The sequence below is a fragment of the Ictalurus punctatus genome, chromosome 3 (assembly GCF_001660625.3).
Source record: "Ictalurus punctatus breed USDA103 chromosome 3, Coco_2.0, whole genome shotgun sequence".
NCBI classification, from domain to species: Eukaryota; Metazoa; Chordata; class Actinopteri; order Siluriformes; family Ictaluridae; genus Ictalurus; species Ictalurus punctatus.
The window spans coordinates 2,566,354-2,588,611 of record NC_030418.2 but is presented as its reverse complement, the minus strand read 5'-3'; the positions used below and the strand labels follow the sequence as shown (position 1 = coordinate 2,588,611).

Sequence of the window (22,258 nt, the reverse complement as noted above, 5' to 3'; positions counted from 1 at the left end):
GTGTCAGTACGTTGTAACACTCAGAGGTAAAGCTGAAACTTGAAGTTCGCCGACATAGGATAGTCTTCAGGATGGAGGAACTTGCACTTTTTTGTTGCTCAGTAACATGACAATCTGTTTTTTTTTTTTTTTTTTTTTTTTTTTTTACTGTTTTGTTTGTTTTTGGGATATTAAATTCAAGAGAGAGACAAAATGGCTGCCGAAGGAACGTTTATAGCTGCTATAACGTAACGGGAGCTAACTTGCAGGCGTTTTCGTAGACGTTCCATAATATTAAATGTAAGTATAAACAGATGAAAAGTAATACATGGTGTTCTTTAATGAATTAAAAATTGCTTCCTGTTGGCAAATTTCTGTGGTGTAATTTTTGTCACTTTATAGGGAAGCTTGAATGAAAAGTACAGTCTGTTCTTATTGTTATTTTCTTTCGCCGAACAATAATGGAGTGCTATGTATAACTAATATGGTAGGCTAATTTGAAGAGCATAAGGTCTGACTACAAGCTGAATGTGACTGTTCACTCTGTTCTCCATTCACGCTCACTCTCCCTCTGTAAAAATACCCGCAATATGACCGAGCGATCAGTGCCGTCTTTGTCCAAGCAGCCTCCGATCAGGCAGGCACACGACCCCGGCCCTTGACCCGCTCTAATTAAATACTGGATTAAGCAGGAGGAAGCAAGCCGCCTATATTTCAGGCGAACGACCGTCCGCTCAAAGCCCTTTAAAATGAGCTAAGCGATGCGTTTAACTTTAGGAAGCTTACCTCCTCCACGTTGGGTGTCATGTTAGGCCCGATACAAAGACGCTGTTTGTTCGGGCTCTTAAGCGTTCGTACGGCACCGAGGATTCCGCTCAGCACCGGAGAACTTGTTTTTTTTTTCTTTTTTTTTTTTTTTAAAAAAGAGAGCTATATGAATCCATCGGTGCTGGTAGCGTTTCAAGGGATCTACTCAATCTTACCGCAGCCTGTTCTCTAGAATGAGGTAATTACTTATTGGACATCAGTATAATCACATTACTGTTCATTATCATTGTAAAAGAGAGCATGATTAAGCTAAAAGAAAAAAGAAAAAGAATGTGATAGCAGACTTAGAGTGAGGGTTATACACTTTCTGTAGCTTAATTCTCGCTAGGTCTAAACCTCTTTGCTTCTAATGATAAGAAAGTAAAAAAAATAAAAAAATAAAAAGTGTTCAGGCTGGGTCGTAGAGAAATACAAGAACCCCATTTTTCATTGTTGCAGTGTGTGTGGAGCGTAAAATTATAATTAAACCCCCTAAAATAAAGATACTGCATGTCTAAGTGGGACCTGAGATTGAGTTGAAGTGATACTGAGTGGCACCTGACCTCAGGAAATATCCTCTTTCTGGTATTATGGAATTAATTGCATTTTATTTGCACAAACAAGACAGCCTCGAGACATCCACAGCACATTTGTAAACAGTGGGTAAGAATCAGACCGTGTAATTCATTATGGGAAAACATTATCTACCGAATTAGGGCTGGGACAAAATACTGGTGTATGAAGATATGGGATTTTAAAACAGTTATATCATTGATGCTATGCTATACCAATAATGTTAATGACAAAAAACTATTTTCTTTAAGTCAGAACTGAAACACTGCTTTAGGTCCCTGAGTCTGTGATGGTATGGACAATTGACTGTATAATCAGCTGTACAGCTCAGTAGCTTGTTTTGAACTAGATCATGGTGCAAGCACCAAAACACCAATACCATCGTAAAAATAACAAGAATCGTAATCTTAACTCATAACCCAATCCATTTCTCTCAGTTTATCAGACGCATATAGCAAGTTATATGTTGTGTTAAAATAGCCCCCAAAATATTAGCAATCCAGCTAATCATTACAGGTTGATCGCCACGCAATAAGTTAATAAAACGATAGCCAATGAAACAATTCCGCCAACATTAAAGAACTCACTTAAACAAAAGCAAAAAAATACATAGCTGGTTAGCTGTATTTGGATAATATTTCTAATAAAATGAACTAGCTAACAAATCTATCTAGCTAATGCTAAAGAAACTCCTAGCTAGCTAACAAAACTACTTAGCTAATGTTAAAGAACATCCTCAAACAAAAGCCAAAATAGAGAAAATTCCCATACAATGCTAGTTAGATATGATTGGGTAATATTTCTAATAATAGCTAGTTTACAGTGTTGTGTAGATAATGTTAAGGACATCCTAAAAGAAGGTAATAATAGAGGGAATCCCCACACAAATCTAGCTAGCAGTGTGTGGGAACTTTACTTATATGAACTACAAACTAAAGCTAATAATAAAGCAAATTCCTCACACAAAGATAGCCAACCGTTCTTAGGAAAGTATCTGATGTTAGCTAGCTAGCATTGTGTGGGTACTTTCGCTAGTTTGACATTATATTACATCATACTAGCCAATTAGCTGTGGTTGATGATAAACCTGTATGACTAGCTGGTTTGTTAATATTTTTGGGAGCTAGCTAATGTTAAAGACCCTCCACAAACAACAGCTAATAATACCAGAAATACCCAAACAAATGTCCGGGCAATATTCTGGTATTAGCTAGCTAACAAAGCTATTTAGCAATGTTAAAGGACACGTGAAACACAAGCAAATAATAGAGAAAATCCCCCCCACGCACAGCTGGAAAACTGATTGGGATACATTCCCGTATTAGCTAGCTAGGAAAGCTGTTTAGATAACGTTAAAGGACATCCTAAAATAAGATAATGATAATAGTAATAGAGAAATTTCCCACATAAATCGAGCTAACTGTGTTTGGGAAGTATGAGCTAGGTAGCAAAGCTGTGTCGCTAATATTAAATTACGTCCTCAAACGAAAACTCATAGCTATCCAGCTGTGTTTAGGAAATGATCTAATAGCTAGTTAGCTAGCTAGCCTTGTGTGGGAATTTTCTCCATAATTTGCTTTAGTTTGATGTTATTTAAAACCTGTATAACTAGCTGGCTTGCTAATGTTCTTGGGAGCTTATTTAAGGCAAAATAGACTTATCAAAACAATATAAATATTATATATATATATATATATATATATATATATATATATATATATATATATATATATGCGGTGACTTAGTGGTTAGCATGTTTGCCTCGCATCTCCAGGGTTGGGGGGTTCGAAGAATTCTTCCTATGCCCTGTATACGTTGAGTTTGCATGTTTCCTCCATATACTCTGGTTTCCTCAACCAGTCCAAAGACATTACAATTGGTTAGGTAAGGATTAAAGCACTTGGGGGTATGCTGTTACAGGAAAATAATCCACGATATGAAACAGCGTTACTGTTACCACCTTAACGTCGATTTCGTATAATCCTATAAAAGCACATCCCGAAGAGTTTTATCCGTCTTATGCTGCAACGATCTCCCAATGATACTAATTTGTAATTTATCAATGAACAATACGTCCTGCTCTTTAACCCCTGCTGAAAACAAACAAACAAACAAACTAACAAACAAAAACAATAGAAACGCTCATATAATTGTAATGGTTTTAATAGTTATACTGGGAATTGTATTGGTTTTAATGGAAACTGTAATGGTCCCTGGGAATTTGTTGCCTTCTATAGTTAGCACGTTATGTCTAGTGGATACCACTAAAGGCCAATAATGGTAATGATTTAATGGTTAGCTGATGGTTTTAAAGGTATTTGTAGTGGAACCCAGTAGAATTTCTGTGATGGTTTCTTTATATATATATATATATATATATATATATATATATATATATATATATATATATATATATATATATATATATATATATATATCAGGGACCATTTACAGTTATATTTAATATTGTGGAACGTCCACAAGACCTACAACGTATTATGGTGGCATTTCATAAATGCATTATAAGCATTGCTTTAAAATGTAATTCCATACGCATGCATTATTACATGTTATGAATGTATGCCTATGGAGTTCATAGAGAGTCCCCCCCCCCTCCCCCGGTATTTCTTTTGTGTTTAAACCTTTCATACCTACAAATGCAATAATGTTTATTTACGCGAATCGATTTTTTTCCACAAGTGACGAACAAAGTGCCAACTTTCCATTCGGCATGGCAAACTCACCTCGAACCACACACAGTCCACGTACAGATAAATAAGTGCATAATCTCTACACTCAGCTCTTATCACGTCCATGTGCTTTCAGCGGCACACACCCACACACTCACACAGCTGATGAAAGCAAAATCATCTTTAAATAGTGGCTTAAGATTATGACTTTCGATAAGTCGTGCCACAACAGGTTTGATCAATGAAGCATGTATTCGTCGTATTGCCTATTTAGATCACGCCGATTAGCAGAACTGGACGTTTAAATGCCACTTAAATTATAGCAGGAAATCTTTTTTTTTTTTTTCTTTCTTTCTGAATTATTAATCTGTCGGACGGAGGACTCGACATGTTTATAATGGACCACATAAAGCTGGAAAGGAGATAAAAGATCAGAATACGTTTAGGTATTTGATAAGAACGGACGTGTGAATGCGAAGTATTTTTATCTCCTACTCAGAGTTCCTCTCGTGACAATATCGTTCTACGTGTTATTTATTTATTTATTTATTTACTTATAAAACCCCTAAAGCCTTCGGTATCAACCTGACATTAGACTCCCGTAAGTACCCCATTTCTTCAGTTTACCAAGCACTTGAGCTCTCTTGTATCTGCCGGAGCTTACACACATACACACATACACACACACACACCTCTTGCCATTCCCCTCCACCAGGGCTCCTTATCATCACAAGACAGTCTCAATGCTAATTTTCCGTTTACCAGGCAGTCCAGCGCCTGTCCAAATAACGATAGGAATCTCCCCATGCTGTTTGCACGTCATTTCACGTGTGCCATCTTTTCCCAGCCTAAACTCCATTTAAGTTTTTAATAACATTTTATGATGGTCCACATCCGGGTAAACACAATCTGATTACCTAGAGGAATTGAAAAATGCAGGGCTGACAGCAATTGGTTTGATGTTTTTTTTTTTTTTCTTTAAGGACTAGAGAACAGAAGAATCGTTTTGTTACACGTTACACACTTTTAGTAGGCCTGGATGTGTGTCGGTGTGTGTGTGGGCATGTTTCTATATCTTGGTAGGGACCAAGGACAGGAATATCTGCGAGTTTTGTCGTTTCACGTCGTGGTGACATTGTTGTGTATTGTTGTGTACGTTGTGTATATACGTCTTTAATAATAAATGAAATGTCAGTTTGTTTCTTTTTAAATTGACTTTTCTTCTTCCCATGATCTTCAGGAAATTTGGATGATTTTGTGCATGTGACCAAATATTTTATAGGGGTGCTGTCATGGATATCAAACACTTGCAAACGCAACACAGGTTTATCCAAAATAACTCTCTTTGGTAAATATAGGTGTGCCAACAATTATTGGCACCTTTTTAGTCAATACTTTGTGTTACCTCCATTTGGAAAAAGATGACAGCTCGGAGTCTTCTCCTATAACGCTGATGAGGTTGGAGAATACATGGCGAGGGATCTGAGACCGTACCTCCATACAGAATCTCTCTAGATCCTTCACATTTCGAGGCCCACGCTGGTGGACTCTCCTCTTCAGTTCACCCCACAGGTTTTCTATGGGGTTCAGGTCAGGGGACTGGGATGGTCATGGCAGGACCTTGATTTTGTGGTCAGTACACCATTTTTGATGTATGTTTTGGATCATTGTCCTGCTGGAAGATCCGACCACGGCCCATTTGAAGCTTTCTGTCAGAGGCAGTCAGGTTTTCATTTAATATCTGTTGATATTTGATCGAGTCCATGATGCCATGTGTCCTAACAAAATGTCCAGGTCCTCTGTCAGAAAAACAGCCCCCAAACATTAAAGATCCACCACCATATTTAACCCTAGGCATGAGGTACTTTTCCACACGGCTACCTCTCTGTGTTTTGTTTGCGATTGTTTGATATCCATGAGAGCAGAGTATTTCTGTGAATTTTTTTTAACAAAAGTTCAAAAGGTTAAACAATAAAGACAAATTTTCACAGCCTTCTTCGCTCATATTTACCAAGGGTGCCAATATTAGTGGAGGGCGCTGTATAGTGGATGGCTCATGAGCGGTTAAATGGAGTCACATGATCTTTCTTTGGTAGCATCCTAGTGAGTATAGAGTGTAGTTATAGTGAGTTGGGACCGGCAAAATGTTGTAGAGGTTTTATTAAGTTATTTATCTGAAACATGCAGGTTGTGAAGGGCACTTTGTTTACAAAGTCTACATACATATTTTTAACAGTAATATCAGCGGAAAACAAATGGCACCCCGATCATGCAAGCAACCAAAGCACATTTTGACAGTCTTACCATTCAATCTCAATGGAGTATTGCAATTCTCTGTACTTTCCAGCCCGGCCTATGACATGAGAACCGTTTTTCTGTCCTTCATTCAGACATTCCAGTCCAGTAATTTGTAGACAACATATCTGAGAAAGTTCCCCTTTTCACTGTTCTTGTCTGATTTGTCACACAATATGTATTTTTGTTACACCAGTAAGACCCTGAAAGTACGACCGGATCATTTGTGTTTTGCACAAAAGAACATCGCTTCCCCAAATTATTTCAGTGTCCGTTCCAGGCGTCTAAAGTTCAGCGTCTCGAGCAATTCGTTGATCGTTTTAGATTTCCCCACCAATAAACGCCTCTTTGTGTTTGACCGAGCTGCTTTGGACGAGCGCTGGCCCACGGCTGCCTAAATGGCCCGATTCTGTTTCCCCTTACTCACTGTAAATTTCAATAATTTGTTTGACTGCCTTCTCTCCCTGTCACTTTTTATCATATTATCAATGACCGCTAAATTTCTCCCTCGCCTGCTCCAGTAGCAGAGCTGACCCCGCTCCCTATTACAGTTCTGTAATGAAGTGCAATGGACTGGTAATTGGTTCACATTATACCAGATCAGGTAACATTAGCCTTATTTCCTTATCGCAATGAGTCCTGCTGCTGCCTTCTCAATGAGAAACTCAACACAGCCTTTCCCTCGCTTTAATGCACGGGGTGTCATCCAAATAACATTTCAGCTCATCCAGGCAATCCCCCCCTCCCCATTCCAGTTTTCTATTTCAAGATTGCTCTCGATGTTTAGCTAAGCGATTTCTGCTTGTCTGCCGGTTCCTTCTGCTTGAAAACTCCCGAAAAGGCGGCGGCCATTAGGCACGGAGATATAAGCGGATAGCATTCCCCATCCAGAGGGAAGTACAGTATGCAAGATGGTAACCTAAGTGAATGGGTGAAATGCGAGCAGGCCGTACAGTGGCCTCCTGCCCCCTTTTTTTCATTCGAGTGGCCCAGACGGCTGCTGCCTTTTGTTCAAGCACTGCGAGCAACAGGAGCCAGAGCACAGTCATGTTTATTTCAGCTCAAATGAGTTCCCCGGCCGTGCGCATAGCCGACGTATTAGCCATGACCATTGTTTTGTCTGCTGGCCGTTTACTGTTTCGTGCACCTAGGCCGACACCGCTTAGCAAACGAAGTTTGGTCCTGCCGAATGCGCTTACATACGTGGTAACTCTGTAACATTAGAACTTCACGAACTGAGGTTTGCTTTTTATAAGGTACCGGAATATTACATTCACATGCTGAGAGATCAGGACTCTCCTCAGAGCGTCTTGAAGCTGGTAGGATCGAGATCAGTAATCATAAGAGAGTGCATCCGCCTTCCTTCGAACTCGCGTTTCCATTTGCCTCGCATTCTCTCATGTTAAAATTGATGGCTGCATGGGTCAGTATTCGTATTGTTCCCCTTTTATGAGTAACATGGAAAAATATTTGGAATAAACAACGCAACATGTTCATCATACAAATGGCGACTGAAAAAACGCCATTTGCCACACACCTGTTAGTCATGTTACAGACACGCCCCCGATGCACCTTCGGTCTACCCCCATTTTTAGTACTCAGAAACCAAAATATAGCAGATCCTAGTGCTTAAACCATGGTCAAGGTATAATTACATTAAAAAAGCCTGCATCTGAAATCTGGAAGATTCTTATTGTACCAAATTATCCCCGTCATGTTATTATTCCAGTTATAAACTGGTAAACTGTTTGGATCAATGACAACAACTTGAGTAGTTTTCCAGTACTCCAATATGCCTTTTTGATCAAATGATGTTCAGCAATGTAGGTTCTGTCCTGGGGCCAAGCATTTTTCCTTTCCAGGAACTTAACTTACCGTTAGGCCATCGAGATGATAATAATTACATTTTTAATTGTGTCAAAACAATTTTCTCAAAGGGGTGTTTGACGAAACCCAGGATGACACCCCTCTGTTCTCTTGTTACACTAACAGCCATGTTCTGGGATGCCTCCAAAGCTTCATTCCCCCATTTAGCCCTGGCCTGTACTATTACACACCATCTATACATAATTAATAAAGTGGTAGTCTTTTAGCCTGGCACAGACAGGTGTCATGCCTACTGCGATCCTCAGGTAGATGTTAATGCTTAATGTTGCAAATAACACGCGCCACGTCTAAAACTTCAGGTTACTTTGACAATAAAGTAAATGCTTAAATATTTCTCCCTAAGACAGTTCGTGTTTTACAGCTCCCAGGTCTGTAACTGCGTTTAATCTTCACACTGAGCACCGATCGCAGACTATAGAGCAAGATTTTGGACAACAATGTTAAAATGTTGCAGCAATACTCCCTTATTAATGTCAGTTCACTGGGAGTCCGGCAGAAAGGTAAAAATACGGTCATGCACCTGATGCCTGCTCGTGGACTTTGGAGGAATTAAGCGGCTTCTTCTACAGGAAATTATCCTTCAAGATGGAGTTTATGGATCAGTGGTCTTTCCTACACTCCCTGGAAATCCAAAAATGTAATCGGGCTTATACTGATTATAGGCAGCCATGCTTTATTGTTTGTCAGGGAGCAAGACAAGGACAAAGGGACACTACAAGTTCAGGAGAGGACCACTTGGTACGTTTATTCTAGTTATTGCACAAGTCATGTAGCATGGTGCGTTACGTTAAATTGGTAAGCTGAATATATTAACTGTTAGCGGAAATGATAGAATAGTTGTGGAGAAGTCATGGGAGAAAAAAAATAGTCCAACCAATGAGATTTATGGTAAGAAATTACTCCTTTTATTATTATTATTATTATTATTATTATTATTATTATTTGTTTTTGAAAGGGAGAAAACACTTGTAACCAGTACACATAAAACCCAAACTCATGTAAAACTACCTGCACTCTGCTGCCATCTTGTGAAATGACATCAGATTACCAAGATGGAAAGGTGGAACCTTTGACGGATCCAACAGAGGCTTCTAGTGAATGGTCCCTGTATGGCAGCAGTGATCATTAATGCAGTATATTGTATTAATGCAGTAATGAAGTATATTTGGTTCAAGAGCAGGTTTATTTGAGACTTTTTTGGCCTCTGATCAACAGTTTCTGGAAGGAATACTCAGTTTCTCAAATTGAATGACCGAATTCCGTAGATGCTGAAAATAATTTGGTTTCGCAGTAATCTCTGCACCTCAAACTGATCAGTATGTATTATGTAACCTCGCCGTTTTGTCTTTATCAGCACTATTCTAACAGTGAGAGAATTTACACACCCGCCCTAGCTGTTGTCCTGTTGATCCAGTCCACAAAGTTTTTGACCCGGGTATATACCCCGGGCTTGTTCTTCAATCCACAGTTATCTCCCCAGCTAACGATGCCATAGATATAGTGTATCTGGTTTCCCACGCAGGTCAAAGGTCCTCCGGAGTCACCCTATCGGAGTGAGAAGACATTAGTACTGTTAAAGTGACAAAAAAAAAAAAAAAAAAATGAAGAGTCCTAAATCAATAAATACAGCAATTTTTTTTTTTTTTAAATTTGTCATCAACAAAAAATGTTGCTTTATTTATATTATTACTAATCTCTGTATTTATCTTCATATTCTTTTAGTATTGGTATTTATTTTTCTGTCACTTTGAAGTTCGAGTTATTTGTTTGCCTTTATTTCCTGCCTCTATTATGTTGTCTGAATATTTTCCATAAGAGACTTTCTAAAGGTCCGTATCTTCTCGTTGTTGTGCAGAGGGAACTTTTACGGCTATTTATACGTTGTGAAAGATTGGAGCGTTTTCTCACTTGACACGAGTCCACTCCACCTTCCAAGTGACCGGCGCAGACCATGCCGTTATCTATGATGTTCCCATATACTTTAGCGCTGGAGCAAGTTTCCTGGGAAATCAGCAACACATCAGCATCCAGTAACTGATTGGAGCCATACAGTGCTAAAACGCAGAGATAAAGACGGTCTGTTTAATCAGTCCAATGCTGTAGTCTTTCTCAAAAAGTTTTTACCCTCCTAATGTACTTCTCAGAGTCGTGAAAATTCTCTTACTTACATTCAGAAGTGGCCCCCCATCCAGAGATGCTGCACACGGTTCCATCAGGAAAATCTTCACTCGGCAAACAGGCCGTCTTTACAAACTGGCTCTCCTCTGCGCATTTCCCATTTCTGTCTTTTAGCCTAAGCAGAGCTGCAGATTGTATTATAGCAGAATAATATAACAGATATCAGTCATGTCATATTAAACATCAGCCCGAGGGCAATAACCAACATGTGCGAAGTAAACAGTGATCACCAATGTCATTGTGGACAGACTCAGATGTCTCTTTGTATCGCTCATGAATAATGGCCTCTACAACCTCCAGCGTTTGCTGTGTCGGCTCGTTCTTCGCCAAATTAATAGTTCCCAAAACGACTCGGTAATCCTTTGTCTTATCACTGTGAAAACACACATGTTTGGAAATCTTAACAGTGCAGCCACTCTAAAAGAAACAAAAACATTTTCTGTAAAGTTTTAAAATAGTCTGGTGCGATAGCAGCGCGTGTTTCCATACTACAGTAAAAAAAAAAAAAAAAAAAACGATGGTGGAATTTTCTTAAACATTAGCAACATTGGTACTAATGCTTCTATTTATTTCGCTTCCATTTATTTACTGTTTATTTACTATTCTAGGTCGTCTTTGGCTAATCTGGCATCTGCTGCTTCAATAGTGGATAGACAACAATTTATCGAGGAATCAATACTTAGGAAATTATTAATGCAATCCCAAGTTCATAAAAATACCCTTTGGTCCTCTATCCATCCACGTGTTTGGATTGTTGAGGGCACAGAGGCCATACACACATGAACGGAGAGCTAATTACACTACCCGAAGGCCAGCGTGCAGCTACATTATACTGTTTGCTTAGTTCTGTTTGCATTAGTCTCATTATAGTACAATTGGAGCTCTTTCGGTCTCGTGTCTTGTTATAAGGTTATATTTGCTGTTTGCGATTTCTAGATACAAGAAGCATGGTAATAGCAGGAAGACGACACATCTTTTGGAAAACGCTTCCTAAACTTTGACTTCCTTAGAAACCCGACTTCCCTCGATCACTAAACATGTCTTGGTGAATGGTCAATACAGTACGCGTTAGAGAGTACTCACATACAATGTCCTGCAGTCAACACCCAACATGGCTTAATGAGGGTGCCTCCACATACGTGTTTGAAGGGCAGGACTGTAGCTTTGGGTCTGAGCTGAACAGAAGCCTGCCATGGCTGACCACCAGGAAGTGCCTTTATACCCCCATAAATGCGATTTATTGGCCTTTTTGGTTGGGGTTTGCCACAGGTTGCAAACTGTCTCTCCATGGGCTGGATGGTGGGTGCAGCTGGGACTCCTGGGGTAAAGATTTCTGAGGTGTCACTTCCTGGTGTGTTGCTTCCAGCAGCCGCACTAACTGGAAAAGGGGTTCCAGCAGCCGCACTAACTGGAAAAGGGGTTCTGGCAGCCTCACTAACTGGAAAAGGTGTTCCAGCAGCCTCACTAACTGGAAAAGGTGTTCCAGCAGCCTCACTAACTGGAAAAGGTGTTCCAGTAGTGTGACTTACTGGTAAAGGGGTTCCAGTAGCATCACTGGCTGGTATGGGGTTTCCATCAGTGTCACCTCCAGGAATGGGACTTTCTGTAGTACCTGGTGGGGTGGGTTTTATGGTCGGGTGAATGACAGCAGAATGTGCTGTAGTGGGCTTCGGTTCCGGATGGGTGGTGGGGGTGGCATCTAAAATAATGTCAATTGCAAAAAAAAAAGCAACAAAAGAAAGGTTTCAGGTCATCCAAGTTATATGAACTGTCTAGTAAGGTGCAAGGTTTTGATCCCAGGTTGTATGGTTTGTCCCTCTGATAGAACCCATCAGTAAGAGTTTTCTTTAGACAGCTATTCTTAACTATCCTACGAAACCCCTTTGTTTTCTAAAAGTGTGGGGGAATCCTTAAGGGCTCTTTGTAGAATCCTATATATATATATAATTGCATAGACTCAACTAGACTTGGGATAATCATTTCGCTGCTCATCTTGATCAGTTCCACTGAGTGGTAAAAGAAATCCCTGGCAGGCATTCCCTCTACCAGACCAGGCACCCTGCTGGCAGGACAAATTGTTTGAGAAACTAGAGATATTGGGCTAACTGGCAAGCCTCATAATGTCACTAGTGTGAACTATTTTCACTAAGAAACTCCATGTATTCATTCAGTCATGTTCATTAATCGCTGTATTACGGTCAGTTGTGTGTTAGACCGACCCCAGCTAGGAGAAAGCCCGAGAATCTGGATGAAACCCATGCATACATAGTGTGAACATGAACTCAACAAAGGCAGTAACCCAGGATAGAACGCTGGACCCTGAAGCTGTGAGGCACCAATACCAGACGAATCACCATAACGGTAACTACCGTGCAATGTAATTCGTAGAGGAAAAAAATATTCACGCCATTGTTTTAAATGTAGATTTTTTGTTGCATGCATCTTTGTTGATATCCAATCACAGCATCTCATTTAGGGGTCTGAAACCTGGCATCATGTATTGGCTCTGGTTGGGCAACACAGTCAGTGTCTTTGTCTGTATGGTTCGGTGACAGTCCAAATGGGTTACTGCCTAAGGACCTAACAAGGAAGGGTTTTTATCAGGTCAAGACTCTAAAGGTCAAAAGAATCCTTAGGTAGGACAAAATATTCCAGAAAATTGGGATTTTTTGCCAATTCACACCACCTGGTTAAACTAATTAAACCCTCTGGCATCTTTAAATCTTCATTTAGTATGGCTAGACAAGTGTCTGTACTATTATACAATCTAGTAGCATCAAAATGAGAGAATGGAGAAACATAATTACCAGTGGGACATTTCCTCACGTCGCAGTGATCCCATCTTATCTTCCTTCCGGCTCGTACGAAGCACCATGGCTTTGATTCACCATCTGGATTTCTGTGATTTAAGGAATACATGTGAGCTTCAAACACTGCGGTCTGTTGACGTGCCCCTCATGATTAAAGACTAAAGACCTGTGAAGACTTGCATAGCTTAATACCTGCAGTAGTTGTGAGGACCCAGACCCTGAGGGTCGTTCAATGTATTGAATGGGTTTGTTCCTTTACCCAGAAGGAAGTAAGAATTCCAGAAAAGACAATCATCTCCATTCTCTGTCTCTGATACCATCCCTCTGTAGGACTCACCATTTCCCTTATAGCAGTCATTTGGGTCTCGAAAAAAAAAATTAAATGAATAAAAGTTCCCGATTCAGCTGTCTGGTTGTTGAAGTATAAACCATGGTTTTTAATTTAAATACATACTTACCGACCTGACAGAATTTTCCAGTAAAACCTGTTTTGCAGACACAGTCAAAGTCTTGACCATCTTTCTCACAGGTACCTCCATTTAGACATGGGTTCAACTGGCATGGGGCAACTGGCGTAAAAGAGCACAGACGAAACACGCGCTCTGGTTAGTTCGTCCGAATTGAAACAGCGGTCAAACTGTGTGTCGTCGAAGGTAAATGCGGAGATGGATTAAAAAAATATAAATACAACACTTTGTAACACTCAGAGCTAAAGCTATATCATTTTAAGAGTTCCACCCGGGGAAAGTCTTCACAGCAGAGGGCTTTGCGGATTCTCGGGAACATGGCAAGCTGCGTTTGTTTCTCTTATTAACTTCCAGATAGAGAGAGAGAAAAAAAATGGAGGCTGGTGAGTTACAGTAATGGCTGTATATAACTTTTATTATAACCATTATATAGAGTAAGTGACTGACTTGTTTTCGTGGATGGTCTACATCAGTGAATGTAACTCTAAATGGATAAAAAAAAAAAAACTATAAAAATCTACCACTCTTGTGGTATAAGAGGATTAAAATACTCCACTATGTACCGTTATCGGAAAACAACCAACTTTGTTGTTGCTAAGACATTATATATTATATTTCCTATAAACAACATTCCGGATCATGTTTCATTCCTTACATACTTGAAAGATCATTAGCTTTTTTAGAAAGCTACATTTTTCCAGGAATCAGATCTAAGAGACCCCACGGAGTACTGATGATGTTCGTATGATGTTAGCTTCTAACCAATACTGGGCGGTGCTAGGACAAATCTTACTTTTTTTGCAGTCGGGGGGTTGGAAAGGTGCTTTACACTTGCACGCGAAGTAAGGAGGAGTCGATGTAAGAACACATTGACCATATCCACACGTGTCCGACTTGCAGGCCTTTTTACCTGTAAACAATAAAAGAATTTACTTCCTGAAAAATACATGGAATCAATTCAATACTGTCTTATTTACTTTTATTATTATTATTATTATTATTATTATTATTTTAACGTTCAGGTTGAGGTTTTCATGTCAGATGATCTCTTACTTTTCTCACACACCCTGCCTTTGAAAGGTCTGGGGCACTTGCACTTAAATCTGCCTCGGTTCTCCTCACAGAGTCCGTTGTTGAGGCATGGATTTGGGGTGCAGCTCCCTAAATTGACCAGAGGTGATCAAACAGATAACGAAAAGACAGACGGAGAGATAGGTTATATCATGAGAGGTGAATATGTACAGAATTGTACAATTCTGCAAACCGCACTGAACAGAAGACAGGATCGTATTGGGTACGATTACTTCAGGGTGCTAGTTTGAGTTTTGAGGAGTAGCGTAGAATTAAACGTGAATTATACTAATGGGCGCCTAAAAAACATCCAGCGGTGATCCATAAGCATTCACCGACGCATACCTCTGACACCTTGAAGCTGAAACAGCCATTGGCCCCTTTCTTCGTCATCATCATCACTGCTGTCATCATCGTAGTCAGCTTGCAGGTCTGTCAAATATAGAGTTAATCATATCATAAATGATTTCAAGGGTTAGTGTCAAGTGTGAAGGGGTTTTGTCTTATTCCACAGAACAGTTACGCGTGACTGAATGCACGTGTGTTTTTATTTTTACAACGTGATTTTCGCATTTGATTTAATCTCACGCGTGATTTATTATTTTTTTTTTACACACAACTTATTTATTTCTGCATCTTTAACGTTCACAAATAACTTTTTCGCATGCGACGTTCACGGGTTTCGTGTATTTTCATTTAAGTTGTTGTCTTTTTTTTCACATGTAGTGCATGCGTATTTATGGTCGCGTGGGATTTTCACATATGCTTTATATATTTTCACACGTGATTCCATATTCCACGTGATACCACGTGTGTTTACATGCAAATTCGTGTTGAAATGCACCTTTGCCCTTAAGGATAATTAGTGTAAAAAGTTTCAAATGTCACCTACTTTCTACTCTTCCCCGCCGCTTTCCATGTTTGTTGCCATGTCTCTCCCCTGGTTTCTCCTTGTGATCCTTTTTGTCATGCTTTGGATGGTGGTCATGTTTTGACAGCTGGTTTGATAGGGAAATTCATTAAGTGAGCGCAAATATAACTGTATAAAGTGAGCACAATGACCAAAGCCAAGACCTGAAGGCGGTTTAAACCTCACCTGTGCAGGTATGATGAAGGTACAGAAGAAGACAAGAAGCAGCAGTAGCAGCTTGAGCTTCATGGTGGCTGCTGGTCAGAGTGCCAAAACCACGAAGCAATACTCTGTAGTCCACTCGCTGAATCACAGTAAGGTCAGGGTCCTCTGTGTTATGTGTGTGGGCCGTGCTGACAGAGCAGGACAGTGTTTGTTCTGGTCCACACTTTGCCCCCTGAATTTACCTAAAGTAATCCTGTGACTTTTGAGTGAACGCTGGGATAAAATGTGCTTAAAGTAAGAAATGAACATGCATATCCTCGTGTAATACTATTAACATTATTAGTGGTAGTATACAATTAGTTTTTTTTTCTTTCTTTTTCATTCCAGATGTTGTACAGTGGATCAGGAAGAGCAACAAATTGTTTCTGATTCCAAATCCGGCTTAATCTTAATCTGCGTAACGAGCAGGGAGTTACTCCTACAGTAACTCGCTAGCTTATTTGTTTATTTATTTATTTTTAAAGTCAATTTCCATTTGTCTATGGAAGCTAATCTTATAACAAGATCAGTTAATCGTCATGTTAATTATTTGCAAATGAGTAATTAATAACAAATGAGTAACTCATGGGAAATGTATTTGTGTATTGTTGGGGGCTCCATCTCCATCCGCTTGTACTGTGAATGTGACGCTATTTTGTATCCTACTGCTCTGTTCTTAGGATGTCAATACCATATTGGAGAACAGCTGGGAACATCTGGCAAACCGAGGCATTGCACAGATGTTGTGCACCACTAGGCCTCTGCATGTTTCAAGGATGTTTTATTATTAGAACCATGACTTCTACTCAGGCCATCTGCTCTCTAATGTATTTACAGTAGTAGTGAGATGATGTAGAATAGTGGGAGAATTATATACTACTGAAAGCAGACATCATTTTTAATAAATCAGTCCTTGAAGTGGTCCTTGAATACAGCTTATACTGGACTCCATGGAGCGCAATGTTCCATGTTTCCATTTTATTATGCCATGAATTGTTTTTTTCCTAAAAAAAAAAAAGGGGGGGGGGGGGGGTGGCATTTTCATGATCTGGTGTGATCAGGAAATGTTGAGCTATAGGATCTCCAGGCCAATGCTTGGAAACTTACAATCTCAGCTATATTTAGAATGACCACCAGATGGTAGTAGTGTATTTGGTTTAATATCAAGCTGAACCCATCTTGAGATTTCTTCTTTCTCTTTCATAGTTTTCAAGTGTTGTTCAGCTGTCTGTGTGTTTTAAATGCAGCAGATATAAATTTCTGAAAAGATGACAAATTATACATGGTAGAAGAAAACTAAATTTTTTTGCATTGGCCGGGAATCGAACCCGGGCCTCCCGCGTGGCAGGCGAGAATTCTACCACTGAACCACCAATGCTTGACGATATTGCAGGTTGGTGATGTCCACGAGTTTTGCAAGCAAGTGATATAACCAAATATTAAGTGTTATTTACTGTAATTAACTTCAAAACGTATTCGTTCCTATACTTTTACTCACCTAAAAATTGGGTGGTCTGATACAGAACTTTCTAAGTTTCATGTTGTTTAACACACCTAGATGTAAACACCAGGAAGTAAACACTGAAATCCTGAACTCACGTCTAATATGCAACTTTCCACATCAAATCCAAATGCCAAATTACACACAGAAAAAAAACCTTTTATATATAAAAAGGACTTTTGCATTGGCCGGGAATCGAACCCGGGCCTCCCGCGTGGCAGGCGAGAATTCTACCACTGAACCACCAATGCTTATTATTGCCTTTATTATACATTATGCAAAAGGTTAGGATGGTCTGAGCTTGTGCTTCTCTTTGCTAGGTTGACAGAGGAATTAGGATGCTGATAACATCGCCTGAATTGTCAGCAACATCAAAGGACAAAGTGGAGTGCAGCAGAAGAGTTTGCCTTGGACAGGGACAAAGATTTCTTCTAATGTGTGCTGTTGCTTATATATCTGGTTAATGAACTTCTTTTTATGTAGCATTAATTCATTTCTCTTCTCATACACACGCAGGACTCTAGGTAATTTCTGTTGGCCATCTCTGTGTAAATCATCACCAGTCATCCAGGCCACCCAATACACCTGCAACAAATTTTGAAACCACTGATGCTATTTTTTCCTTTCCTAAATTCAACTTATTACACACAGTATGACCATCTACATCTCCTCCTGGGAGCTTCACTGTCTGTATACAATAGCTATCCAAAGATAACATTTTCAGCCTTTCCCAGTGTGTTGCAAATGCATCTGTTGTTGTTTTTAACACCTTCAGAGTCCCAGTTGAACCTTTTCAAGTTGTCTTGAGTTCCCATCACCATGTGTTGAGCAGTTAGCAAGTCCACGTCACTTGTATGAAGGTACTTTGACAGGAAAATCTGTGCTGTGAGTATGGTTTTATATCTGAGTAATGCCTCCATGTATCTTCTGGCTTTTACTCTCACAGTGGGCTGCATTGTATTGTCCTTCTCCATCTACACCATGGTGGTCACAAGATCAATGAAAAGTGCCCCTTCAGGATTGCTATACCACCATTTTCCTTAGTGCTTTGTGTTTGGACCACCGCCACTGTGTTTCTCCTAATGGAGCAATACGTCTGTGGCTCGTTTCCTTGCTGACCTCTGCCCACACTTCCATGTGTTTGTAGGACTCAAATATGAATTAACGACATCTGGCGTTTCTTTTAGGTGATTTATTTATTTTAAACGCACCAGTCATCTCTAAAAGACAGACATATATTTCTAAAAGCATCGGCAAATTATACATGGTAGAAGAAAACTAAATGTTTCTGCATTGGCCGGGAATCGAACCCGGGCCTCCCGCGTGGCAGGCGAGAATTCTACCACTGAACCACCAATGCTGAGACGATTGAAAATTTATGGGCATCCCCTGTGAGAGTTCTTCTCAGTTTTTAAAAAAAAACTTTTTAGCTTTTTATACACAATTATAATATAAGTAAATAAATATAGTTCCAGTATCACGGTGCTACAGCTAACATACTACTACCCTCCAAAACTACTGGAACAGCAAGGCCAATTCATTTGTCTGTGCTATACACTAAAGAGATTTGGGTTTGAGATCAAAAGATGTATCTGAGACAAGAGTTTAGGATTTCAGCTTCTATTTCCTGGTATTTACATCTTTCTTCAACTTCAGGGTGCAAACTCTAGCAATCCAGTAGGGATGTATGGAGAGTTGATCAATACCATCTCCTCCAAAAAATGAGAGGGTCAGGGTCAGAGGTCTGCCTATCACAGTCTCACAAAATCCTGTGCGAATCACTGATATTAGCAAATAAATGTCCCTGATACCCCAAAACTACTCTGGCCCTGAACAAGAATCGCCTAAAACATTAGATCAAGTGCATTAAAGTGCAGATAGTGCATCAATATTAATCTTCAAAAAGTATGTTTAAATCGCAAGCGAGCTCTGCAGTCTCGTGGTGGCCCAACATCTGACTATCAGACTTTATATTGGATTTTCCTTTATTTTGTCACCTGTTTGTATTTGACACTGGAACTTGACCCTGACTTATCATAGTAACTTGTGCACACAATAAGCAAGTAATCCAAATAGACAAAATAAAGACAGACACATTTTAGACATAGTACATGTAATGATCAGACAGTGTATTTCTCGCCTTGTTTATTTCCCTTTTCTCTCCTCAGTACATCGCTTTGTGTAAAGGTGGAATCTGTCAGTGATGCATGGTGGGTGGACGGTGCCGTATTTAGCATGTAAATGAGAGGACGCAGGGAGGAGGTAGATTTCTCCACACACATCATAATGAGCTGAAGGACAGAGGAATTAGGATGCTGATAACATCGCCTGAATTGTCAGCAACGTCAAAGGACAAAGTGGAGTGCAGCAGAAGAGTTTGCTTTGGAGAGGGACACTGTGTTTCTCTTAATGTGTGCTTTTGCTTATATCTCTGGTTAATGAATTACTTTATATGTAGCATTAAATTCATTCCTCTTCTCATACACACGCATGTCTCTGTAGGGCATACATCTCTGTGCGTTACCAGGAAGAATAAACCAATCCAAATCGGCGATCCATCCATCCATTTTCTATACCGCTTATCCTACAGAGTCGCAGGGAACCTGGAGCCTATCCCAGGAGGCATCGGGCACAAGGCGGGGTACACCCTGGACAGGGTGCCAATCCATCGCAGGGCACAATCACACACACACTCACACACCCATTCATACACTACGGACACTTTAGACACGCCAATCCGCCTATCGTGCATGTCTTTGAACTTGGGGAGGAAACCTCGCACACACAGGGCCACGGTGGGAATCGAACCCCCGACCCTGGAGGTGTGAGACGAACCTGCTAACATATATAAATATTAGAATATATAATATAATACATCAGATAACCATAAATTAAGATCAGCTTTTAATTTCCTTGGAATTTGGGTGAGAAATGTTTTCTTACTTTTTTTATTTAAAAAAAAAAAAAAAAAAAAAAAAAAAAAATCAACAAGATGAATATCATAAGCATAGCTCAGAGACAATAATGTAAACAATATAATCAGATGAATGCCAGGAAAGGATATAAACACAGATTAACGTAGAAAAAAATAAACAAAAACATAAAAATCTTTAAAACACAAACTTCATAAAGGCGTGGAGTGACGTCATCTCCCGACCAATCAGGTGGCGAGTTTGGAGGCACGCGGCGCGAAAAACACACCTTATAGACAGTACACCGGTCTCGTTAGTGAGTTAATATGACGTGATTTTTGATGAATGTTTTATTTCCGATATTCCAAAGTTGAAATATGACTAAAAATAAGAGCTTGTCTATTTTCCGGCACATTAAACGATACACGATGTGACGTCGCACAAGCAGTTCAAATTGTGTTGATTTTCTGCCTGTAAATCCACAGCGAGGACAAAAATACTGGTTAAAACTAGTAAGAGCGTTGCTATGGTTACAGCGCGCGTGAGCGCCGGGTGTCAATTGTTCTGGAAAGAAAGAGAAAAACGCTAATTGTGGAAACAGCTTCACAGATTTTTCCTCTAAAAAGGTTTACTTTGGTTTTCGAGGTTATTTATATTTATATTTTATATTATATATTTATATTTAATCTCATTTTAAGATGCTTTAGTTGCAAGTTGTTTCACAGAGCCACTTTTATATTTAGTCTCAAGTTAGTTTAGTTATGAATCAAACATGAAGAGGAAAAGAAAGCGTCATCCAAAATCTGTTCAGTACCCTGTGTGTGTTTTATGTATTTATGTATGTATTTATTTTTTTTAACACAGCAATGTTCCCAGCTGTGAAAGCCCAACTCCTCCAGCATCAGCATTACCTCCATCTATCCAACATTTGAGGTGATTTATTTATTAAGTCATTCATTAAGTCAAGCTGGGGTTATATATGTCTTTGGGTAGAAACACAAGCAAGAAAGTTAGGGTTTTTATAAATGTTATATATTTCTTGTTCAGTGCTCATTGTGCCACTTTGTCGTCCTCATATTTTGCTCAACATGTCGACGAATGTGTTCACTGTTACAAGTCTGTGACTTCGATATCCTAATGTTACACCAAGGCCTTGGGAAACAGTATTTTCTTATACTGTATACGTGTATATGGGTAGAATGACAATAAAACTCTCTAATTTGTAATATTATCTAATCTACAGGGTGTCCCAAACGCCTCCATACATAGGGGATTGCGTATGTTTTTCCAGCGCCATGTCGGTTGTGCCATCGCCGGTGGAAGTTCGTGGACGTCCACGTCTCGGTTGGTCCGCAACACTCCAGAATTTGTTCACATGTTGGTGACAGTGTCATGCGTGATGTTCTTGGCATGTTTCCCCTGTTGAAGTCCATCGCAACCTTCGCGACAGCTTCCTGATCCAGCCATGTTAATTTTCCCTATGTATGGACACTTTTGGGACACCCTAACCAACCTTATCTAAACGACATGCATACTGTGTGTGTGCGTGTGTGTGTGTGTATGTGAAGTTCCATACTGTATGAATATGTTGTATTGTTGTCCTGCAATAACATTATTGACAAACCCTAATTTAGGGATTGCTAGGAGAATGGATCTAGTTTTGGACGGAAGGTTCAAGTTACCCATACTCTTTGTATGACTGTTCTTTAATCCTTTCATTCGTTTTTCTTCAGCGGAGATCTTTATCTCGGTCAAGGTCATGGTAGATCTGAAGAACGTTTGGTGTGAGGTGAGAATACAACCTGTATTGGATGCCAGTCCATCACAGGGCATGACGCACACACACACACACACACACACACACACACACACACCTAGGGGCAGTTCACCTACCAGTATGTTTATGGGAAGTGGGATTAAAAGCAAAAAACCCAGAGGAAACCCAGCGGACATGTGGAGAACATGCTCTGACCA

The 22,258-nt window shown here is 39.8% G+C and overlaps 1 protein-coding gene, 1 long non-coding RNA gene and 3 other non-coding genes across 7 annotated transcripts in view; 1 reads left to right on the top strand and 4 right to left on the bottom strand.

The window, feature by feature from the left end:
- Window positions 1–716: 716 nt before the first annotated feature.
- LOC108263720 (uncharacterized) overlaps window positions 717–22,258 on the top strand; it is a 134,898-nt gene continuing 113,356 nt past the window's right edge. Inside the window, exons 1-3 of one of the 3 annotated variants that reach the window (XR_008396249.1) lie at window positions 717–985; window positions 21,149–21,217; window positions 22,018–22,073. This is a non-coding gene — a long non-coding RNA (uncharacterized LOC108263720). Of the gene's footprint in view, window positions 986–20,815; window positions 20,930–21,148; window positions 21,218–22,017; window positions 22,074–22,258 lie in introns of those variants that run through there. The other 2 variants (XR_001812253.3, XR_001812252.3) reach the window with 2 other exon arrangements.
- Window positions 9,127–16,011, bottom strand: LOC108263719 (hyaluronan-binding protein 2). Its single transcript, XM_017464786.3, has 13 exons — window positions 15,854–16,011; window positions 15,650–15,755; window positions 15,103–15,189; window positions 14,740–14,847; window positions 14,480–14,596; window positions 13,678–13,788; window positions 13,412–13,583; window positions 13,217–13,308; window positions 11,493–12,108; window positions 10,640–10,782; window positions 10,400–10,534; window positions 10,140–10,285; window positions 9,127–9,776 (listed from the first exon to the last, which is right to left on the bottom strand). The coding sequence occupies exons 1-13, from the start codon at window positions 15,914–15,916 to the stop codon at window positions 9,609–9,611; spliced, it is 2,064 nt and encodes a 687-aa protein (XP_017320275.3). The 5' UTR covers window positions 15,917–16,011; the 3' UTR covers window positions 9,127–9,608.
- trnag-gcc (transfer RNA glycine (anticodon GCC)) lies at window positions 17,179–17,249 on the bottom strand. The gene has a single exon. It is a non-coding gene; the product is annotated as a tRNA-Gly (tRNA).
- trnag-gcc (transfer RNA glycine (anticodon GCC)) lies at window positions 17,553–17,623 on the bottom strand. Its single transcript has one exon. It is a non-coding gene; the product is annotated as a tRNA-Gly (tRNA).
- Window positions 18,662–18,732, bottom strand: trnag-gcc (transfer RNA glycine (anticodon GCC)). Its single transcript has one exon. It is a non-coding gene; the product is annotated as a tRNA-Gly (tRNA).

Bases quoted from the DNA above. Each gene is read 5' to 3' on its own strand.
- LOC108263719 (XM_017464786.3), bottom strand. From the start codon at position 15,916: ATGAAGCTCAAGCTGCTACTGCTGCTTCTTGTCTTCTTCTGTACCTTC. The intron at 15,190-15,649 runs GTAGGTGACATT...TATATTTGACAG, and splicing joins GCGGCGGGGAAGAGTAGAAA to ACCTGCAAGCTGACTACGAT. The intron at 12,109-13,216 runs GTAATTATGTTT...ACATTATTTTAG, and splicing joins CGTGAGGAAATGTCCCACTG to ATGCCACCCCCACCACCCAT.